The 18,762-nt window shown below is 38.9% G+C and overlaps 4 protein-coding genes and 1 long non-coding RNA gene across 12 annotated transcripts; 2 read left to right on the forward strand and 3 right to left on the reverse strand.

The window, feature by feature from the left end:
• Window positions 1-461: 461 nt before the first annotated feature.
• Window positions 462-3,303, reverse strand: LOC116926735 (prostaglandin reductase 1). The gene is made up of 10 exons (XM_045176407.1): window positions 3,170-3,303; window positions 2,364-2,500; window positions 2,166-2,300; window positions 2,024-2,095; window positions 1,906-1,936; window positions 1,640-1,825; window positions 1,427-1,545; window positions 1,179-1,333; window positions 830-1,054; window positions 462-695 (listed from the first exon to the last, which is right to left on the reverse strand). Exons 1-10 carry the CDS (start codon window positions 3,232-3,234, stop codon window positions 585-587), a joined length of 1,236 nt encoding a protein of 411 aa, XP_045032342.1. The 5' UTR covers window positions 3,235-3,303; the 3' UTR covers window positions 462-584.
• LOC116926738 lies at window positions 3,174-7,660 on the reverse strand. Of its 2 annotated transcripts, none has more exons than XM_045176408.1 (10): window positions 6,991-7,660; window positions 6,600-6,758; window positions 5,595-6,539; window positions 5,309-5,426; window positions 5,092-5,236; window positions 4,721-5,027; window positions 4,398-4,561; window positions 4,288-4,333; window positions 4,071-4,171; window positions 3,174-3,970 (listed from the first exon to the last, which is right to left on the reverse strand). In XM_045176408.1, exons 6-10 carry the CDS (start codon window positions 4,908-4,910, stop codon window positions 3,707-3,709), a joined length of 765 nt encoding a protein of 254 aa, XP_045032343.1. In that variant the 5' UTR covers window positions 4,911-5,027; window positions 5,092-5,236; window positions 5,309-5,426; window positions 5,595-6,539; window positions 6,600-6,758; window positions 6,991-7,660; the 3' UTR covers window positions 3,174-3,706. The 2 variants fall into 2 exon arrangements, with proteins under 2 accessions (XP_045032343.1, XP_045032344.1); XM_045176409.1 differs by having other exon boundaries at window positions 5,086-5,236.
• Window positions 7,661-7,825: 165 nt separating this feature from the next.
• LOC116926739 (protein yippee-like 1) lies at window positions 7,826-11,981 on the forward strand. 7 transcript variants are annotated; one of them, XM_045176412.1, is made up of 10 exons: window positions 8,083-8,385; window positions 8,459-8,791; window positions 8,855-9,105; window positions 9,190-9,306; window positions 9,403-9,688; window positions 9,898-10,082; window positions 10,164-10,207; window positions 10,328-10,436; window positions 10,509-10,690; window positions 10,762-11,981. In XM_045176412.1, exons 5-9 carry the CDS (start codon window positions 9,553-9,555, stop codon window positions 10,599-10,601), a joined length of 567 nt encoding a protein of 188 aa, XP_045032347.1. In that variant the 5' UTR covers window positions 8,083-8,385; window positions 8,459-8,791; window positions 8,855-9,105; window positions 9,190-9,306; window positions 9,403-9,552; the 3' UTR covers window positions 10,602-10,690; window positions 10,762-11,981. The 7 variants fall into 7 exon arrangements, with proteins under 7 accessions (XP_045032351.1, XP_045032345.1, XP_045032347.1 ...); XM_045176413.1 differs by having other exon boundaries at window positions 8,459-8,535; window positions 8,625-9,105; XM_045176416.1 differs by lacking the exons at window positions 8,083-8,385; window positions 8,459-8,791; window positions 8,855-9,105 and adding an exon at window positions 7,826-8,007 and having other exon boundaries at window positions 10,762-11,470; window positions 11,655-11,981.
• A 13-nt stretch (window positions 11,982-11,994) lies between these two features.
• On the reverse strand, window positions 11,995-14,262 carry LOC116926733 (protein transport protein Sec61 subunit alpha). Its single transcript, XM_032933672.2, has 5 exons — window positions 14,104-14,262; window positions 13,860-13,993; window positions 13,580-13,790; window positions 12,705-13,519; window positions 11,995-12,631 (listed from the first exon to the last, which is right to left on the reverse strand). Exons 1-5 carry the CDS (start codon window positions 14,108-14,110, stop codon window positions 12,368-12,370), a joined length of 1,431 nt encoding a protein of 476 aa, XP_032789563.1. The 5' UTR covers window positions 14,111-14,262; the 3' UTR covers window positions 11,995-12,367.
• A 185-nt stretch (window positions 14,263-14,447) lies between these two features.
• On the forward strand, window positions 14,448-16,280 carry LOC116926746. The gene is made up of 2 exons (XR_006649110.1): window positions 14,448-15,143; window positions 15,240-16,280. It is a non-coding gene; the product is annotated as an uncharacterized LOC116926746 (long non-coding RNA).
• The last annotated feature ends 2,482 nt before the right edge of the window (window positions 16,281-18,762 follow it).

Here is an 18,762-nt window from a genome sequence, read left to right on the forward strand (position 1 = left end):
TTGAACCATAACTAAGTTATCTTGCTCAAATCCTCAATAAAATCCAAGCAGGTAGTTAGTTATGTTTAAATATTTTTATGTTTTTCGTCCCATAGTTAAAGTCGATATTTTGTTCAACATCTTTGGGTTTTAAATAAGAATTGTTGATTTTTAAGTCTTCATTTTAAGCACAACATATTTCAGATAGTTTGTGGGCTTAAAACAAGGACTGTATTTGGAATTTGAAGAGTTCAGCCTTCTGTTTTGATTTGCAGTGACATCTCTTAAAATTAAGGCCAATACAAAGTGTTGTTCAAGGTATATAATCTCCGTAACATACCTTATTTCCACATCCCCAACACACTATGCATTCGGCTCCTGGTTTCCAAGTGAAGATTTGTTTGTTTTACCTAAACCAAACCATATGTATAAAAATTTAGTTATTGGCTCAAAGCAGCAAAACAGCTGAAAACAAAAACAGCTAACTTTAAAGATGCAATCTTCATCAGTATATGCTTCATTATGCATTGATCTAACATGTCTAGCTTTTTGTTAACTGATCAAACCAACAACTGCCATTTATCTGGAAATGAATAAAATGCTTGTTAAGCCTTGACAATGGCTTTTCCAAAGTTTCCTCCTTTAAGCATATCAATAAAGGCTGCAGGCATGTTTTCAAAACCATTGGTATGGGTTTCTTTGATTTTTATCTTGCCCTAAAGCAAAAAATCAAGCACAAGTTAAGTAATAAAATTTAAAAAAATTACATACAGCACCGCAACTTTAAAATATTAAATACAGTATACTGAACTTGGACTAAGGAAGTTGCTCTAATAGTTGTTGGACATACCTCTTGAATCCATGTTGACATCTGACCCATCCCTTCCAGAAAACGGTGAGTCCAACGATGGACAAGGAAACCCTCCATCCTCAGTTGTTTAAAGACCATGGCAGGTTCAACACAAGGGACAAGAGTGGGTACGGTGTCATTATACAACGAAATAGCTCCGCACACGGAAATGCGCCCAAAATCGTTCATGTGGCTCCGAACAGCGACGCTTAATTGCCCTCCAACCTGAAATTTACAATAACATCTAATATAATACGCTACAACAAGAGCGACTGAGAGATTAATAAACTTTGAAAATTTTTCTCATAAAAGTTGAGTGAAGAAGAATTTGAAAAACAATTAGTATTACGTTATCAAAATAGCAGTCAACACCATTGGGTGCACCTTCTTTCAGAGAACTTTTCCAGTCACAAGTTTTGTAGTTGTATGCATTATCAAAACCCAGTTCATCTGTCAACCATTTGACTTTTTCATCTGATCCAGCAAAGCCAATGACATGGCAACCTTAACACACAAACTAAAATTTTAGGAGATATGCTGAACACAGAAATCACCAATGAATGTTGAAAAAAAAAAATAATAAAAAATAATTATTACCTTTTATTTTGGCTATTTGTCCAACTAAGCTTCCAACTGCTCCTGCTGCTCCACTCACAACAACAACATCACCATGTTTAGGTTTACAAATTTCGAGAAAACCAAAATATGCTGAATTCCTATTGTAAGATTGGTACATTACTGATATGTTGCTTGCATCTGAACCAAAAGATTAAAAAAAACAATCAAGTTATTATAGAGATGATTACTTACCCAGGCATTCCAACTGCACCTAAACCAACTGAAGGACATAATGTACCCAAGTTAGGTAAAACTGTGATCTGCTCCATAAAATCCTTTGATCTAACATCAGGATTAACCACTGTATGAGTTCTCCATCCAAAGTAACCAACCAGAAGAGATCCAACAGGGAATTTTTCATTTTTTGATTCTATAACTCTGAAAATCATGGATGCTATGAGAAAACTTTGACCATGTTTTAATTTCAGTCAAAAAGCTAAGGTGTCTATTATAATTACTTTGATACTTGCCCGCCTTTCATTGTGGTACCTGAAAGGTTAAGAGATGTAGTTAATTAGGTGAAAAATATTTTGTTAATACATAAACATTCTAGGTAAAAAATTCTGTTAACATTACCAAGAGGCCAACTAAGGCTATAAGGTCTCATATAAGGATCCACACTGAGGTAAAGTGCTTCACAGAGGACATCTGTGGAAGAAGAAAACGTAAACTAACAAAAAAGAACACTGAACAACATGCACCTCCTCATTATTCATACCTCCAGGTTTCAATTCAGGTAATTCTTCCTTTTCCAAACTGAAGTTGTCCAACTGCGGCAAACCCTGAAATCTTTTGGTGAATACAAATTTCTTTGCACTGATGGCTTCCTTTATAGTTGTGGAATGGAAACCAACTGGAATAATTACATAAGAATGTGATTTTTAAAAAATCGGGACTTAAGAAACTGCTTCCCAACCAGAATGGCATGTTGAAGGCAGGATCCACCGACACGTGTCGTAAACCAGTAAGCTGACACGTCGGTGCATCTTATTAGACGTAAATGAAGAAATGTACCAACTTGGCGGCAAAAAAGTTAAATAACTGCAACAAATGATAAATTTTTATTTTTTTTTTATTTTTTTTTTTTTTTTTTTTTTTTTTTTTTTTTATTTTTTTATTTTTTTTTTTTTTTTTTATTTTTTTTTTTTTTTTTTTTTTTTTTTTTTTTTTTTTTTTTTTTTTTTTTTTTTTTTTTTTTTTTTTTTTTTTTTTTTTTTTTTTTTTTTTTTTTTTTTTTTTTTTTTTTTTTTTTTTTTTTTTTTTTTTTTTTTTTTTTTTTTTTTTTTTTTTTTTTTTTTTTTTAAATAAAATTTTTTTTTTTTTTTTTTTTTTTTTTTTTTTTTTTTTTTTTTTTTTTTTTTTTTTTTTTTTTTTTTTTTTTTTTTTTTTTTTTTTTTTTTTTTTTTTTTTTTTTTTTTTTTTTTTTTTTTTTTTTTTTTTTTTTTTTTTTTTTTTTTTTTTTTTTTTTTTTTTTTTTTTTTTTTTTTTTTTTTTTTTTTTTTTTTTTTTTTTTTTTTTTTTTTTTTTTTTTTTTTTTTTTTTTTTTTTTTTTTTTTTTTTTTTTTTTTTTTTTTTTTTTTTTTTTTTTTTTTTTTTTTTTTTTTTTTTTTTTTTTTTTTTTTTTTTTTTCCCTTTTTTTTTTTTTTTTTTCTAAAATTTTTTTTTTTTTTTTTTTTCTCCTTTCCCTCCCTCCCTCCCATTTTATCCTGGCCCCAACAAATGCAACCACTTGACGAACTGTGTACAAGACGACTATTTGCAGAAAAAGTATACAACCTTATCGCCATCTAACGGACAACAATGCTACTACGAAAAATTAAGAGGTGAAATTCAAAATAACTATGCGGTTAATAAACTGGAACGGTCAATGTAACATTAACAATGCCAGTGAACAGCACACACGGAGGTGACTAGGAAAGTACCGGGAATGACCCTCGTCCCATTTTGTTTTTCCTGTGCACATAAAAGTTGGAACTCAGCCGTTTAATAAGCGATAACAAAATTTCCCGTTGTTGGAGAAACCATTCCGCCAGAGATTTTGGTTCATGAACTCAAAAATAATTCTACGCGACATCTAAACGATCTAAGATATGATTTACGGGGACTTTGGAGTACTAGATTGGTACTGAAGAGGGAAAAAGTTAAGAAACTTGTGGCATAAAAAGTGATTTTCATCGGAACACGATGAGAAAATGTAGTTTAATGAAAGCTTCTCTTCCTGGCCACTCGTTGCGTTGGACGGATTAGGTATCGATAACTTCAGACAAGATTCGATTTCATTTGCGCTGTTGTTATTCTCATCAGCTTGGTATAGGGGATGGAGCCAGTGTTCATCCATATCATTTGTCCGGGAATGAAACGATCAATCGCGCTAGTCCAGTACGCGTCGCCTGTTTTTGCAACAGCTGATGGGTCATTCACTTTGTTTCTGACCCATAGGGAAACTTTATGATTGCCTTGAAATGGATATGCCAAAGTCATTCCAAACTGGCGACAAAAAGCCTCGGCTCTGTACCAAGTAGCCTGTATCACGCATTTTAGGAGGAAGAAGAAAAATAAGAAAGTAATACTAAAATCAATAGCTATTCAATAGCAATCGCATTATCAAAAACCAATCACTTGCCTTTTTATGGCTGAAACAAAAGCAATCGTTTGTTTCAATCGCATGGCACTGGAACTTTGGTCCGTTCACGGGTTCTTGTACCAGCATTTCGGGGCAAATACCTAAACATAGTTCATTCATGATTGAACGATTTGGTATTAATTTTAAAAGAAACTATTCTTTAAGAAATTGATTTGTCGGGAGCCTGCATTTTTATTTATTTATTTTTAGTGTATACCTTTCACTAGTTTGACAAAGGGGAGATTTTGATCCATAGATAGCAACTGTTGAATAAAATAAAACAAAATATATTTTTTTTAATGAAAAAAACTGAACATTTGTTTTTACTTTTGAAATCCGGTCGTCGACAAAATAATGAAGGGCATGTAAACGTTCAACTGTTCGATCCAGAATGAAATAACCTTTATCTTTTTCTACGGAATTTGTAATTTCTGGTGTTGGGTCTGGTGATCCCATAGGTGTTGCCTGTGCGGCGACCAGGTTTTTGGGCCCTAAACAGAATTGGACAAAGAATAAAGAAACCATGTACGCTTTAATCGACATGGTTACATCAAAGTTACTCTGCATACTGAAATTATTGCTCTTGAACTCGACCCGAATTTGACTTGGAGTCAGGAAATACTTATTGGAAAACCTCAAAATTTACTTACCGCAAGCGAAACTACTGCGGTCATCTATTGCACGCAATAGGACGTCGGCTCCAACTTCCGTGTGTATATCAGTTGTTAGACCGAATTTTTGGCAGAGATAGTGTTGGCAGGCTATAAACAACCAAAAACAAGGAACTGGTAAACGATAGTAGCCGACACCATTCCAGCTAAAATAACAGTTTTCATGCATCCGGGAGCATTAGTTGTTGGACGAATGAAATATGTTTCTGCAGTTTTAGCGAGAAGGAATGGACATGAACGCCGTGGTAGTCAAAAACAGGCGATAGCTTTAAACCAGTTCTGCTGGCTGTCACAAAAAGAAATTAAATTATTCAAAATTGTACAGAATGAAAATCAATCCAAACCTGTACTTTGACAACTGCAATTGTTATTCCGTCCAACTAGCGTTAAACGAAGTAGTTTTGGTTATCCAATTTTGAAGTACACATTCCTTCACTGAATAAAACAACTCAACGTCACAACCGCGAAACAGCGTATACTCCGTAATATCCTTTCCTAAGAAAGACATTCACAATTGCAATCAAAATTATATAACTAACGTCCCATATGACGACGATGACAAATCACCTTTCCATTGGGCGACTCGATTTGTTCCTCCACAATGTGCGTTTCAGGGGGATCAAGATGCGGTTTCTAGCATGTGGATTAAGGAGGTAAACAACTACCTTTTCGATAAGAGGCACTTCTGTTACAAAAAGAAAGAAAAAAGAAGAGAATTTGTCAGGGGCGATGTAACTTCGGCCATTGTTTTATGGTTTCTAATCTCAAATCGGAAACTTAAGCACTAAAACTACAGATCGATAATCTTCAGCTAAACAAGGAAAATTCGATTTCAAATTCAAATGATATTTACCTTCATGTGGCAGCGTTTAGCAGTAAACTCCAACGCCTCAGAAGATGCATGTGTTGAGTGTTAATGGCAAACATCAATTAACATCTTTTAATATAAATCTTAAAGTTGCCAATAAACACTGAAGACTTAGTTAGCCAGTAGATTGTGCTGCTGGTGCTAAATTATGTATCCATGGTACCAAAAAATAAAACCAGAAAAGTTTGATTTGTTTGTTGAGAATAAGGAATTTGAAATAGCCTGGAACTGCCCATGTACCAAACAACTGCTAAGCTTGTCTTCCTCTGATGTTAGAACCTTTCCTAAAACCTGATGAATCAGTTTATCAATTCTGTATCATGAATGAGTCTAGTCAGCAAACACCATTCAGATATTGACTTAAAGAAAGGTGAAACACAAATGATGACTGTTGATTTGCTAGAGGAAAATACAAAGAGATATCAAGATACATGATGTTAATAATTGGTTTTGTGTGCATGCAGTGGAAGCATAACATGGAAATAGTTTATAATTCTGTTAATACAGTAACTTACCTATTTCATCGAGAGTGGGATCTCCATGTCAAACATTTATCATGGTCCAATCAAAAATCACCAACTGGCAATAACAGGAAACATTTGCAGTTGAAAGCAAAATACTCCAACTGCTACTATTGGCTGGTACCGCCAATAGATAATGATCTGTATGCACACTCAACCATTACCTGGTTAAATATCAGTAACAGCCAGGCTTATTACTAAATATATGTACTGTGATAAATTCTGTGATGTTGATGTAATATTACACATGTGTAACAGTCAGACCATGGTTGCAGGAGGGTCAGAGCTAGAGCTTCAGAGCTAGAGCTTCAAAGCTGGCCTTCTTTTAAAGCTTTTCCGATTACGCCGCCTTAGATGAACAATGTAAAAAAGAAGAGATTCCTATTTCTTTCTTCATCTCTGTAACAATCTTTGTGATATAATAGAGAAATCTTGAAAAAATCAATTTATAATTCTAATTTTAGCGTACTGTCTCATAGCGGAAGCATGAAGTGTACTTCATGGCGGAAGCTAAAAAAAATCGGCATGAAACACGTGTTCCGGCCAAAACAATAGCGTGCGACATCTAGCAACAAATAGTTGAAATATATGCAATCTACTGGAAACATGCCAAACCAGAGTGTGGTATCTAATGCCATAAACAAATGAAAAAAAAATAATAATAATAAATAAATAAATAATAAAAATACTAATGTGAAAAATCTTGAAATTGGAAACAGTATTATGCATGAATTGAGCTTCATATAAACTCTCGATTTACTGAGGCACAATTTTTCTGCATGCTGTAAAAGCAGAGCCATCATCTTTTTCTTTTGGTGAGGGGGGGCAACAGTGAAACGGCAAAAAAGTCATGAGCTTACTTCGTGACACATATGGCGAGGTAACATCATTTCCCCAAAATTGGGGCCAGCAGGATTTCTCAGTGGATTTCGTACTTGTCGCTCTCTGACATTAGATAAGCAACGAATGCCAAATGATGTATGCTTAAAAATTAGAAGGGCAATTGAGATCATCTGGTGATAGCGTTTACGGCTACGACGTATATGGGTCACGTGTACACAGGGCAAGTTCATGACAAAATGACGCAGTTAAGCAGTGCGCACAGGTAGGCACGAAACCAGGAAGCGCAGGTAAACTTTGTAAGTGCAATGAACATACGTTTCTTTTTGCCCAACTGCTCAAGCCATCAATGCATATAAGACTTCCGTTTGTGTCTCCCATACAAAATAGTATTTTCTACCTCTCCCCTTTTTCCGAAGCTCTAATCTGGATGTCCAATTTTTCTAATATACAATCATATTTTTCAAAGCATAACATTACCAACGTTGAACGACGATTCTTGAATTTTCATAGAATCTGTATACAGTCTTCTCGGAAAATATAATTCGATTTTAATTGACCAACTAGTTTTAACGTGTTTTCTTCATCAACATTTGGATAAAGAATGTTGACATTGAAACAAGCGAAAAAGCAGACGAATGTTCGATTAAGAGGCGGGATTTCTGAGCTTCGCAGGAGGGATTTCCTATTTGCGTCACACTATCGCGATATACTTCCACACGAGGCAAAAATCGATTTTAACACACACATACACACACACACACACACACCGTGGGGGGGTCTTTGTTGACGTTGTTGAAAGCGAAAAGGCTCTGCGCACGTACAGGCACACTCACACACACACACACGAGGGAAAGAGAGAGAGAAGGGTGCCTTGGTTCTCTGTTTTTGTTTATCATCACCGTGGAGCGAGGAAAGACTGAAAACGGATCCGCAGTTCGCATTTTCCAGTCTATTCAGCAATTTACAAACGTTTCTGGCAACGCGAGAACACCAAACTGACATCTCCTAAGAATATTAACTGAAATTGCAATAAGGTAACGCTTGTCCTTACTACGTCCTTTTCTTTGTTATCGATCAATATTTTTCGCATTTGTTTTGATTGAGTGGAGGAAGGGGGGACAGCATGGAGACGGTGCGTAGCAAGCTAACTAAACGTTTCATTCTTTGATTGTTTTTCTACAATAAACTTACTTTTTGAGTTAAAGCAAAAAAAGTAACAAATGAAGAGAGTTAAGAATTTCTTACCAAACACGAAAATGAACAAGGCCACATGACGAAAAAAGCTGGACATTTTTGGGTTGTCGTGCTGGGGGTCATTGACGCCACCACAGAGTTCCTTTGTTTCCTTTCAGTTGTTCTCTCCTCTTCTGTATTTCAGTATCTTCTGTTGAAATTTCCCTCAAGAAACAAAGGTAAAAACAAAGGAAAAACCTTTTTTGACTGGACCTCTATTTCTCCTTCATGGATATTTATTTACGCGTTTAGGTCAATAAGCTTTAACTATCGATTTGCCAAAGTTAATTGGCCGATTACCTGTGTCCAAGGACATCCTTTGTGATCGTGTACGTCTTAGAATCGTTTTACGAGGAGTTATTATTGTCATCACTTTTTCGTTTATTGTGACCATCGTTGAAGGAATTTTTTTTATTAGTATTCCTTCAAGTGATTATGTCGACCCAGGTGTCTTTTGTGCAATTGACTCGTTTTCAATGCGTTGACGACCACAGCAGAGAAAGGACCAACGTACAGTAAAATAGTCAAGGCTAATCATAGCTAGTGATGTCTACACGATGACACGAGAATGATACGATATGAGTGGTAATCATCTGTAAAATAAAATGAGATTTCGCTCGAACTCCCTTTGTCTTTGCAAACCAAAAGGTGCAGACGACGACTTTTTCGAAAATAATGGATAGAAAAATCTGGGATGGAATTTGTTTGGCCTGGAAAGCAACAGCTTTTGTATAAATGTTTCAAGTGTCCTCAATGAAGTAGAAAGTGGCGGCCGGATAACAATGGTAGAGTCAGCAAGTATTTGTTCTTCATTGTACAAGTGGCTTGAATGTATTTAATGTATCTGATTGGCTGGTATTCCTTCATTTTGTACCTGGGGCTTCGTGCTAGTATTGTTGGTAAAAATTTTGCCCACTTCTTTTGGCACTTAATTTCCTAACTAGTATTCTATTCATGTAAAATTTATTGTTTCCAAATTGCAGTTTGTGACCGTGGCAACCAGCAGCAAGTGTTACTCAGTTTGGTGAGACGTTGGCCTCACTCTGGCCAACCAAAACAGCTGGCTTTGCTGGCCCCCCTCCTTGGGGGTGCGTTGGGAGGTGAATAAATTCATTTCAAGTTCCTCCTCTGTTCCACGTGATACATTTTCAAGGTTGCCAATAAATGCATGGATGTGATTATTTTCTCACCAACAGTTGAGAATATTTGGTGCCAACGGTGACAACATACCTGCTGCTCATCCACCTGGTGTTCTTCAAGAGGACAATAACAGGCAAAACCAGCAACAGTTAGTCAACCGACGCCACCGACGTCAGAGGCAAGCCATCGTTGCTGCTGCTGGCCCGATGAGAGACGTTGCGAATCGCCAAAACAATAACGCAGTAGTGGCTCAACCGAGGAATAACGAAGAACCACAAGCACCGGAGCGACAGCAACGACGTCGTTGGATGGCAAACGGCCAGCACGCCACTTGGTTTCAAGGTCGGTAGTAGTTTTCGTTTCGTCTTCCTTGCTGTACTGGCGCAATTTGCAAGACCAGGCTGTCATTTTGACACCTTGCCTTTTGTGCACAGTTGTCCTTTTTTTTTTATTTTTATTTTTTATTTTTTTTTTCGTTTTGTTTTTTTAATTGATTCATTTTTTTGGTTTAATTATTTTTTAATGAGATTTTTTTTTTTGTGCGAGCACAGGTATTCATTCCATGGGCCACTCGTTAGGATCGTCCTCGTCGGACGGGCCGTCTTCATCTTCTATCAAGGATTCTTGCAGAATGGTGAAAACATTTCAGGCTTACTTGCCCGAATGTTGTCACCGCACCTATTCATGCGTCCACTGCCGAGCTCACTTGGCCAATCACGACGAACTCATTTCCAAGGTAAGATTCCTATTTCTTTTTGTTTTCAACATTTGCAAGATACGGTTGTTAACGATTTGCTTCTTACTTTTACGCATGCAGTCGTTTCAAGGCAGTCAAGGACGAGCTTATCTCTTCAATTCTGTGTAAGTCCAATTGAGTCTAGTCTCTACAAGGACACGGGGGGGGGGGGAGGAAAGAACATGCAAAAATTGTTTCTTGTGTTCATTTTCATTTTCAAGACATTCCTTGCCTACCTCCTATAGGGTGAATGTGGGTTGCGGTCCGGCTGAGGAACGTGTCTTGCTCACGGGATTGCACGCTGTCGCAGATATTTATTGCGAGAGTTGTAAAACCACACTCGGCTGGAAATATGTAACACATTTTTTTACAATTCCTAGCTGACTGAAATAGTTGAATTTAATTCTTGTTTCCTTAAATCAACAGGAGCACGCATTCGAATCGAGTCAAAAGTACAAGGAAGGCAAATTTATTATTGAATTGGCCCACATGATCAAGGACAACGGATGGGAATCGTAAATGAAAACGCATGGATTTTTTCCTCTTCTTTTTTTTCCTTGGGCCTCATTTCAAAGGGTTTTTTTTTTTTTTTTTTGTGCATAGTTTCCGTAAGCCATTATTATTATTATTATTATTATTATTTTTTTTTTCATTATTTTTTTTTTCATTTTTTGAGAAGGTCGAATAGGTGTCGTATTTGCCCAACTCGTTTGAAGCGGATTTTTTTCGGCGCATCATTCTCGATCTCTCTTATTCTCTCTCTCTATACTCCTCTCATTTTATAAATTTGACGAGCGGGGACGTTTTGATGACCATCAATCCACTTAAAAGTACCGTCTCCTCCAATTTTTCCCCTTTAATGTTAGGTTTGTTGCGTTAGTTATTAGCCCTCCATTTATGTCTAAAATTATGAGTCTACTGGGGTCCACGAAATCAGTTGAATTTCACGACACAAAATGGCAAATTGTTTGCCATCAGTTGTTCTTTTTTTTTCATTTTTTTTTGCTGTTCTAATCGTCTTTAAATGTTTTACTTTTATTAGACGTCCCCGTTCTCTATTGTAGCTGCGTAAACCCTAACTAATCCAACCCCCGTTCCTCCCATAGTTTTTTAAATTCTTTAGTTTAATTCTCTTTAATTAATTCAATCAATTTCACATTTTTACCCACCCCAGAGATAACACGAACGCGAATCCTAGTCATTTAGTCACATATGTCGATGCCTGGCGCTTTGTCGACTGCTCTTTCTTTCTTTTTTTTTTTTTTTTACCTACTACCCCAAATAGTACGTACGTATACTGAAGGATAAGGTGTCGCTTTGAAGAATCCAAAGTAAAATTTTAAAGAAGAAAAGGAACAATACTTACCCTTCGCTCCTACCACTAGAAGGTGAACCACTTCCTTTGTTTTCGAACATTTTATTTTTACGTTGTTAGTTAATCGGTTAATCCCCACTTCAAAGCCCTAAGTTGATTTTCTTAGCTGAATTTTTCGATTCTTTTTGTTCACTGTACTTTCTCCCGAGTCTTTCACAAACACACTCACCACTTACGTCTATATAAATATTACCTAGTGTCCATCGATGCTGTACGCAGAATCAAATAACACACACACACACACCCACAAAAAAAAGGAGCGACTGTTAGCATCGCGGACCTTCTTTGTCTTCAAATCATTGGGAGTTTTTCTAAATTAAAACATTTCTTGCAAAAAGAAAGCTAAAACAATTCGGGTAATAATCGGTGGATGGGTAGTGTCCTTGTACCTCTTTTTACCGTATGTCGACATAAGAAACTTTCTTTAATCTGTATGCATAAATATATATTATATATTATCTTCAACATTGCCGTGTACTCGCTCGTGAAATCCAAGTTTAAGAAATAAACAGAAAATAAAACAATTTTGACAATTTATTTTGAGGTCCAGTTTCCATCAGGTGTTGTATTTATTATATTTTGGTCAACGTACAAACAAGTCCGTTTCTTTTACTCTTAATTCTGAAACTTGACCCACTTTTCCCCACACACAATTCAACGTCCTGAAACTGTTGTCGAATTTTCGAGGAAAATTCACAATAAAAAAGAAAAAAAAAAGTCCACCTGAAGACGTTTGCATTGTGACGGGGCGGAGCGAGTGGGACGCGGCGTTGTTTTATAAATCAATTCCTCTCTATATGGTGGTGGTAAATTAAGTGTTTTTCATATGTATGTCAACTTGTCGCTTTGGATGAACGAAAGGGCAAGAACAAAAAAAAAAGAAAAGAAAAGGAAAGTAATTTTTGTTATTCTAGAAGAGGAGCGTGCTCATGCCACCCATTTCGCTCTGCTCCTTCACAAAGATCTCAAAGTATTGGTAGATGATGGTCACGGCCAAAAGGATACCCGTACCGGAACCAATAGCGCCCATGAAATCTGCAATGACCGAAAGAGCTCCAATACACAAACCACCAAAAGCAGCAGCAGTTGGAATGTATCGGTTCAACTCGTGAATCATTGACGTCTCGCGATGGCCACGCATCACCATCTGTTGTTCCTTCAATTGCTTGGCAACCTGTAATGGAATTAAGTATCGAACAATTTTTAACAAAAACGTTTGGAAAATTGAGACGTAATAAATTGCTTACATCTTTGGCGGATGAGCCGGACACATCGATCCACGTCTTGGAGAAAAAGGCGCAAGAGCCCAACATGAAGCAAATGTAAAGGAAGGCGTGAATGGGATCTTCAGCAATGTGACCCAGACTCTCTGGCGGAGACAGGTAGTAACACAGCCCACCAATGGGGTAGGCACGGGCCGGACCGCCTCCTCCAACGTCGCCCCAGACGCCGAGCAAGTTCACCAAAAAGTTGCCAGCGAATTTGACGGCCAACATTTGAGAAATGACGTACAAATTGGAGACGAGGGCAGACTGCAAGATGATGGGAATGTTGGACGTGTAAAACAACTTGATGGGGTAGGACGAATATTGGCCGCGATAACGGGCAGACTTGATGGGCAAGTCGACACGGAAGCCCTGGAAGTATATGACTACGGCAAAGACGAGGACGGTAGCCAACAAGTTCATCAAGTTGGGCAGATTTTGGCGGTAAAAGGCTTCGCGAAGAGCGCGCACCTTGTCCTGTCGGGTGGCCAGCAGATGGAACAAGGCAATAACGGCGCCTTCGAATTCAGTGCCTCGGCCAGTGTTGACTGTCGTCGGGCTGAACGCTTTCCATACGATCGTTTCGCAAATGTTGGTGGCGATAAAGAGTGAGATACCCGAGCCGAGACCGTAACCTTTTTGGAGGAGCTCGTCAAGCAACAGGACAATCAAGCCGGCGATAAACAGCTGGATGACGATCAGCAAGCAAACACCGCGACCAATTTCACTAGGTTCACCGTACATGCCCGTCATGACGTACACAATCGATTGACCGATCGTGATGACCATACCGAAAACTGTTGAAAACAAACATATGCTTAGAATAACATGTTTTTACCATGTACAAGATGGCTTACGTTTCTGCGCCCCGTTGAACAGAGCTCTGTCCTTTGGAGTGTCACCAACTTCAATAATCTTGGCGCCAGCTAAAAGTTGCATGATGAGGCCAGATGTGACGATGGGGGAAATGCCCAACTCCATGAGCGTTCCTCTGTTGGAAGCCAGGATGACACGGATCCAGTAGAAGGGATCGGCAGAGTCTGAGCTCATGATGCCAAACAGAGGGATCTGAGGTGAGACGCAAATATTTGATAATAAAGGCAAAGAAAGAACAATGGAGAAAAGTATATAACAAACCTGGCAGCACACAAGAAAGATGAGGAGAGTGATGGCTGTCCATAGCACTTTTTCGCGAAACTGAATTTTGCGCTCAGGTTTGGCAATTTCAGGCAGTATACTGCAGAAAGGCTTGATGACTTCTAAGAATTTGACTGAAAAGTAGGGAAATATGTTTAAAAAACATGATTTGCATACCCCGGATACCAAACTAGGTAACAAGTGGCTGGATCGCGAATAGAAAAACGGAAAAAAGAATACTTACAGCCCATTTTGAAGGAGTGATAAACTGTGGTGGCGTCAAAATGTGCAAAAAGGAATCGTGAACTTTTTCTTGATTGACGTTGAAGAAAATATTCTCTTCACAAAATCGGGTGAATGAAACGCCGGCTGGCGTTCCTGTGGACTTGACTTGTTCAACTGTGCAGTAACCTGTCTGACAGTTAGTTCCACATCGACACGACTAAAAGCTCGCAATTCAAGCGATACACTTGCTATCGCAATCGAGTTCAAAGCCAGGTGAGCGGCGATACTATGGCGATCTAATGGCCAGGTCCTAAATCGATTAGTAGAAGAAAGTGGCGATACTTGAACAATCGTGATCGATCGAAAACAATTGTATCGAATGTTTTCCACGTTGGCTAGTCACGTGACACATCATCACTGAGGAACGGGAAAAGAGTGCGGGTTATCGTTGTTTGGAGGCGCTTCAAATTGGATGCGTGTCAGGCCATGGCAATCTAGCGGCGAAAAACATCGACAATTCCTTGGCCACCTATGAATCGGACATAACACTATGATTGATTTTGGAAACTTGTTCTCGAGAAAATTCGGAAAAATGAAAACGAATTGTGTTTGTAGTCTAACGAGGAAAATGATAAAAACGGAATGCGACAGTGGACAATGGAGCTATTGCTTATTGATATCTCTTGATGTTTATCGGTTTTCAAGAATGTCGTTTTGTTTCATTTTGTTTGGTTGCTTCAAGCAGGTCTGATGAAGAATGTCAAAGCGACATGACGATGGGAAAGGGTAAGCATTCTTTTTCCTTTCTGAATTCGTGTGCCAGCGAAGGAAAGGGATGGCGAAAAGGAAGAATAAAAGACAAAACAGGGCCATGGAAGAGAGAACAGAAGAAATGTCTTCCGACTGTAAATGAAAAACAAAAAGGAAAACTGGAAAAAAAAAGGAAGAAGAGAAGAAAATGGGAGGGAAAACGACAAGAAGAAAAAGAAAAATGGCCGAAAAGATGATGATGACAGGATAGAAGAGGTGGGGGGCGATGGCCGCGTTCCGCAGTTTGGCGTAAGACCAGCAGCTTGTTTTTTTTTTTTTTTTTATTTATTTATTTTTTATTGAGTGTGTGCCCTCCCCTTGAAAAGCGTACATCTGTTTCGATAGACTCTCTGTTGTCTGTATCTCTTTCCGGGGAGAGAAACGAAAAATGCGATGAGAGAAGAAGAGGCGATGATGGCAACGGGCGGATGCACACGACAACACACCGAGAATGAAGAAGACAACGACGGCTGTTTGTTCTCTCTTATGATTTCTTTTCCTCTCTGCAGGTGTTTAACATTTCTTTCGTATTCGTTTCCCCTTTCTATGCTTGCTGTTTAACTGTATTTGAACCGAGAGAGACTTTTGAATGTAAGGAACACTGATATCTCGTAATTGTTCTTTTTGCTGCCTTCTAGAAATGACACGATAGCTTGTCAATCAAATTTCTATTCAAAGCCAGACACGAAACAGGGCGCCATTTTTTTTTTTTTTGCACTCGCATTGACAGGTGAATGAAAATCAGCTGACGCAAATGTGATTTCGAGAACGAGTTTGGAAGAAGGACAATAAAACAAAACTGTCCTTTTCATGTCTAATAAATAGGGGAGGTTACATGTCTGTATTCACATATTCACATATTCACATATTCACATATCCACATATCCACAACACACAATAGAATTGTACACATAAATACATAATGAGGTAACGATTTCAGCCTCAAGTCAGCGAGACACACAATCATGTACGGTTGGTATTGATTTCCGGGAGCAATCTCTGGCACCAGGGAACCCACGACCTGTCGTAATGCACTCTGTGAATTCTTCCAGTGCCAAGGATCACCGGAATTGTCACGCCACAATTTTTCTCTCTTTATCTATTTCTCTATCTATCTCTCTATCTATCAATTTTCTTAAAAAAAAAAAATAATAATAATAGAAAATGTCTAATTCCCGTCGTTGTCGAAATACACTGGTGCGAAAATCCGGTTGACGATGGCCATCAGTTTGTAGCAGACGATAAGAAATCGCAGCAGACGACAAGAAACCAACGCCCGGTACAGCACTGAAGATCCACGAGTATCAATGTTTTCAGATTGGAAAAGAATTGATCAGAGACAAAGAATAAAGCGAGGCCTCAATGGAAGTAAGTAATAATAATAATAATAAAAAAAAATAAATAAATAAATAAATAAAAACTCCTTCCGGCCTCTTCTTTTGACTCCATCAAAACCAAATTCCAATCATTGACACAAAAATGCAACCCGTGAATTCTTCCAGTGCCATTACGGGAATTGATCAAGAACAAATGACAACATTCGTTACTCGACGCGATTGCCTGGAACGTTGAAGTTCGGTGATCCAGTGGCTTCTGCTGCTGTGATTGGCCCGTTGTCTCCACCCCAATGAGCGTACGGAGGTTGAACGCGGAATGGATGTTGCGTGTGTGTGTGTGTTTGCGCGCGCAGCTCTTGGTCGGCCCTCCTCCACACAACAGGCAAAAGAGAAGGAATTGGAAAGGAAATGAAAAGGGCGTTGCCCTGGTTGTTGCGGAGAAACGATGGCGCTGCGCTCTCTTTGACGGCCAACTGGAAATGCAACTGTCGTCGTTTCCATTGGTCTCGCCCGATGAAGTGGTCTCGCCGGATGAAGCGCAAGCGTCTATGGTCTGTTTCGGATGAAATGAGAGAAAAACTAAACAAAATAACCAGTAGATGGCGTATTATGAAAAACGGGACTTTACTAGATAGGACAACAAAAATTGATGAAAATGAAAAACTGAAAAATGGTAAAAGGTGAAAGAGAAATGGCTGGAAGGGACGGAAGTTGTGGGGGCGTTGCAAGTGAAAAATCAAAGGAGAATCAAAGGAGAATCAAAGGAGAATCAAAGGAGAATCAAAGAAGAAAAAAGAGAGTTGGGGAACAGGACCGGTGGGGAATAGGACGAACGTGAAGCCAAGCCAAACGGCCATCCGCATCGCGTCACAAGAGTACCGCAATGGAGACCACACGACCGAAAGCCGAAAAGGTTGGGAGAAAAAGGAAAAGAAAACTCGAAAACTAAAAAGAAAGAAAAAACAAAAACAAAAAAAAAACAGCTGCTGCTGCTGTTTTTGTGTGTGTGTGTGTGTGTGTGCGAGTTGCTGCCGGCTACACAGGTATACACGATCAGATAATAATGATGATGGACTAGTCCTAACTCTTGTGTACACTTGCCAGTCGTCCTGCCTCGCCCGAAACGAGTCAGAAATGGCACGGCGAGAGACTTTTGGAAATAGTACATCCGTTTTTTGCTACGGGCGAAATGCCTGCAATGAAAAGAAAAAGAGCAGCAGCAGCAGCAGCAGCAACAACAACAACGACAGAGACATGAATGAGCGTCACAAACTAAGAAGACAAGAGACTAAACGAAGAATCAAAGACGACAAGGAGACGGCGATTCGATTGCGATCACGAAAATGTCAAGGAACACCGTCCCCCGCCTGAACATTCGATACGTTGATGCCATTGATTGCGCTGCTCTGTTGTTGGGCTGCTGCTGCATCAAAGAAATGAACTCGCAGTTCGTTGACATTCCGACAGCAATTCTTCGGAAAACGTTCGGCGTTTTCTCTTTCGACTGCCGGCAAACCGTTCGGGGTCGAACGTGCGGATGTGACGCGTCGCGAGGGTGCAACGTGTCGATAACATTCAGAAATCAAAGGCCCACGGTCGTCGATGGGCCCCGTAGACAGTCGCATCGTCTGTCGATCTGAAACGGAAGTGAAACGGAACGAGCCAACGGCCGAACGGGGCAACTCGCCACCGCGCGCGCGAGAAAGTGTCAGCCGAGAAAGTCGATGAGCTTTCGTCCACTTCTAGAGCACGTCCATTGCTACCAAATCCTCTCATTTCGGCTTGCTGTTGCTGTGGCGGGGGTATCCGGTCTCGTTGTTTCACATGGAACCAACCAACAGCCAAACAAAACAAACAAAAATTGATCGACGACAATAGAATTTTTTTTGGTTTTCTTTGACTGAAATGAAATAAAAATAACAAAAAAGAAAAGGCTATTAAAAAAAAAAAAAACCTACATTATTTGTGTGTGTGTGTGTAATATCGTTTCCGGTCACCTTGATCGCTTCTCGCCACGTCCATTTTCTCTTTCGCCCGCAGGTTTTATTTATTTTGCTCACCTGAAATCATTTTGGCTTCCCACCGACGCCGACAGCTGAACGGGGGGGAAAAATAAAAAATAAAAAATAAAAAATAAAAAAATGGGGTAAAATGTTGGGTTGGTGGGAGATTGTTGAGTGCGTCAGAGTTGAATAGACGCAGCCAAAATCGACGTTTCTCTGCTTGGATTCGTGCGACTGCCTTTCCGTCTTTCACGAGCAGAAAGAAAAGAATGAGAAACAAAGAGGACAAAACATTGATGGAGAAGGACGGCTGCCGTGAAACTGAGCTCTTCGTGTTCGTTCGTGGCGAGCTCACCCAACGCTTTTCTGCGGGCCAACATTCGCGTTCCAACGTGCGGGCCACATTTCAAATTCAGATCTAGAAAATGTCGTCCATTGCCATCGTCTATCGATTCAAGCCCACCAAAAATTGGGTTTTTCAACTTAGCACCTGGTGGCAAACAAAAGCAGCATTTCCTTTTTCCACAA

This window comes from Daphnia magna, linkage group LG7 (genome assembly GCF_020631705.1).
Source record: "Daphnia magna isolate NIES linkage group LG7, ASM2063170v1.1, whole genome shotgun sequence".
In the NCBI taxonomy this organism is placed as follows: domain Eukaryota; kingdom Metazoa; phylum Arthropoda; class Branchiopoda; order Diplostraca; family Daphniidae; genus Daphnia; species Daphnia magna.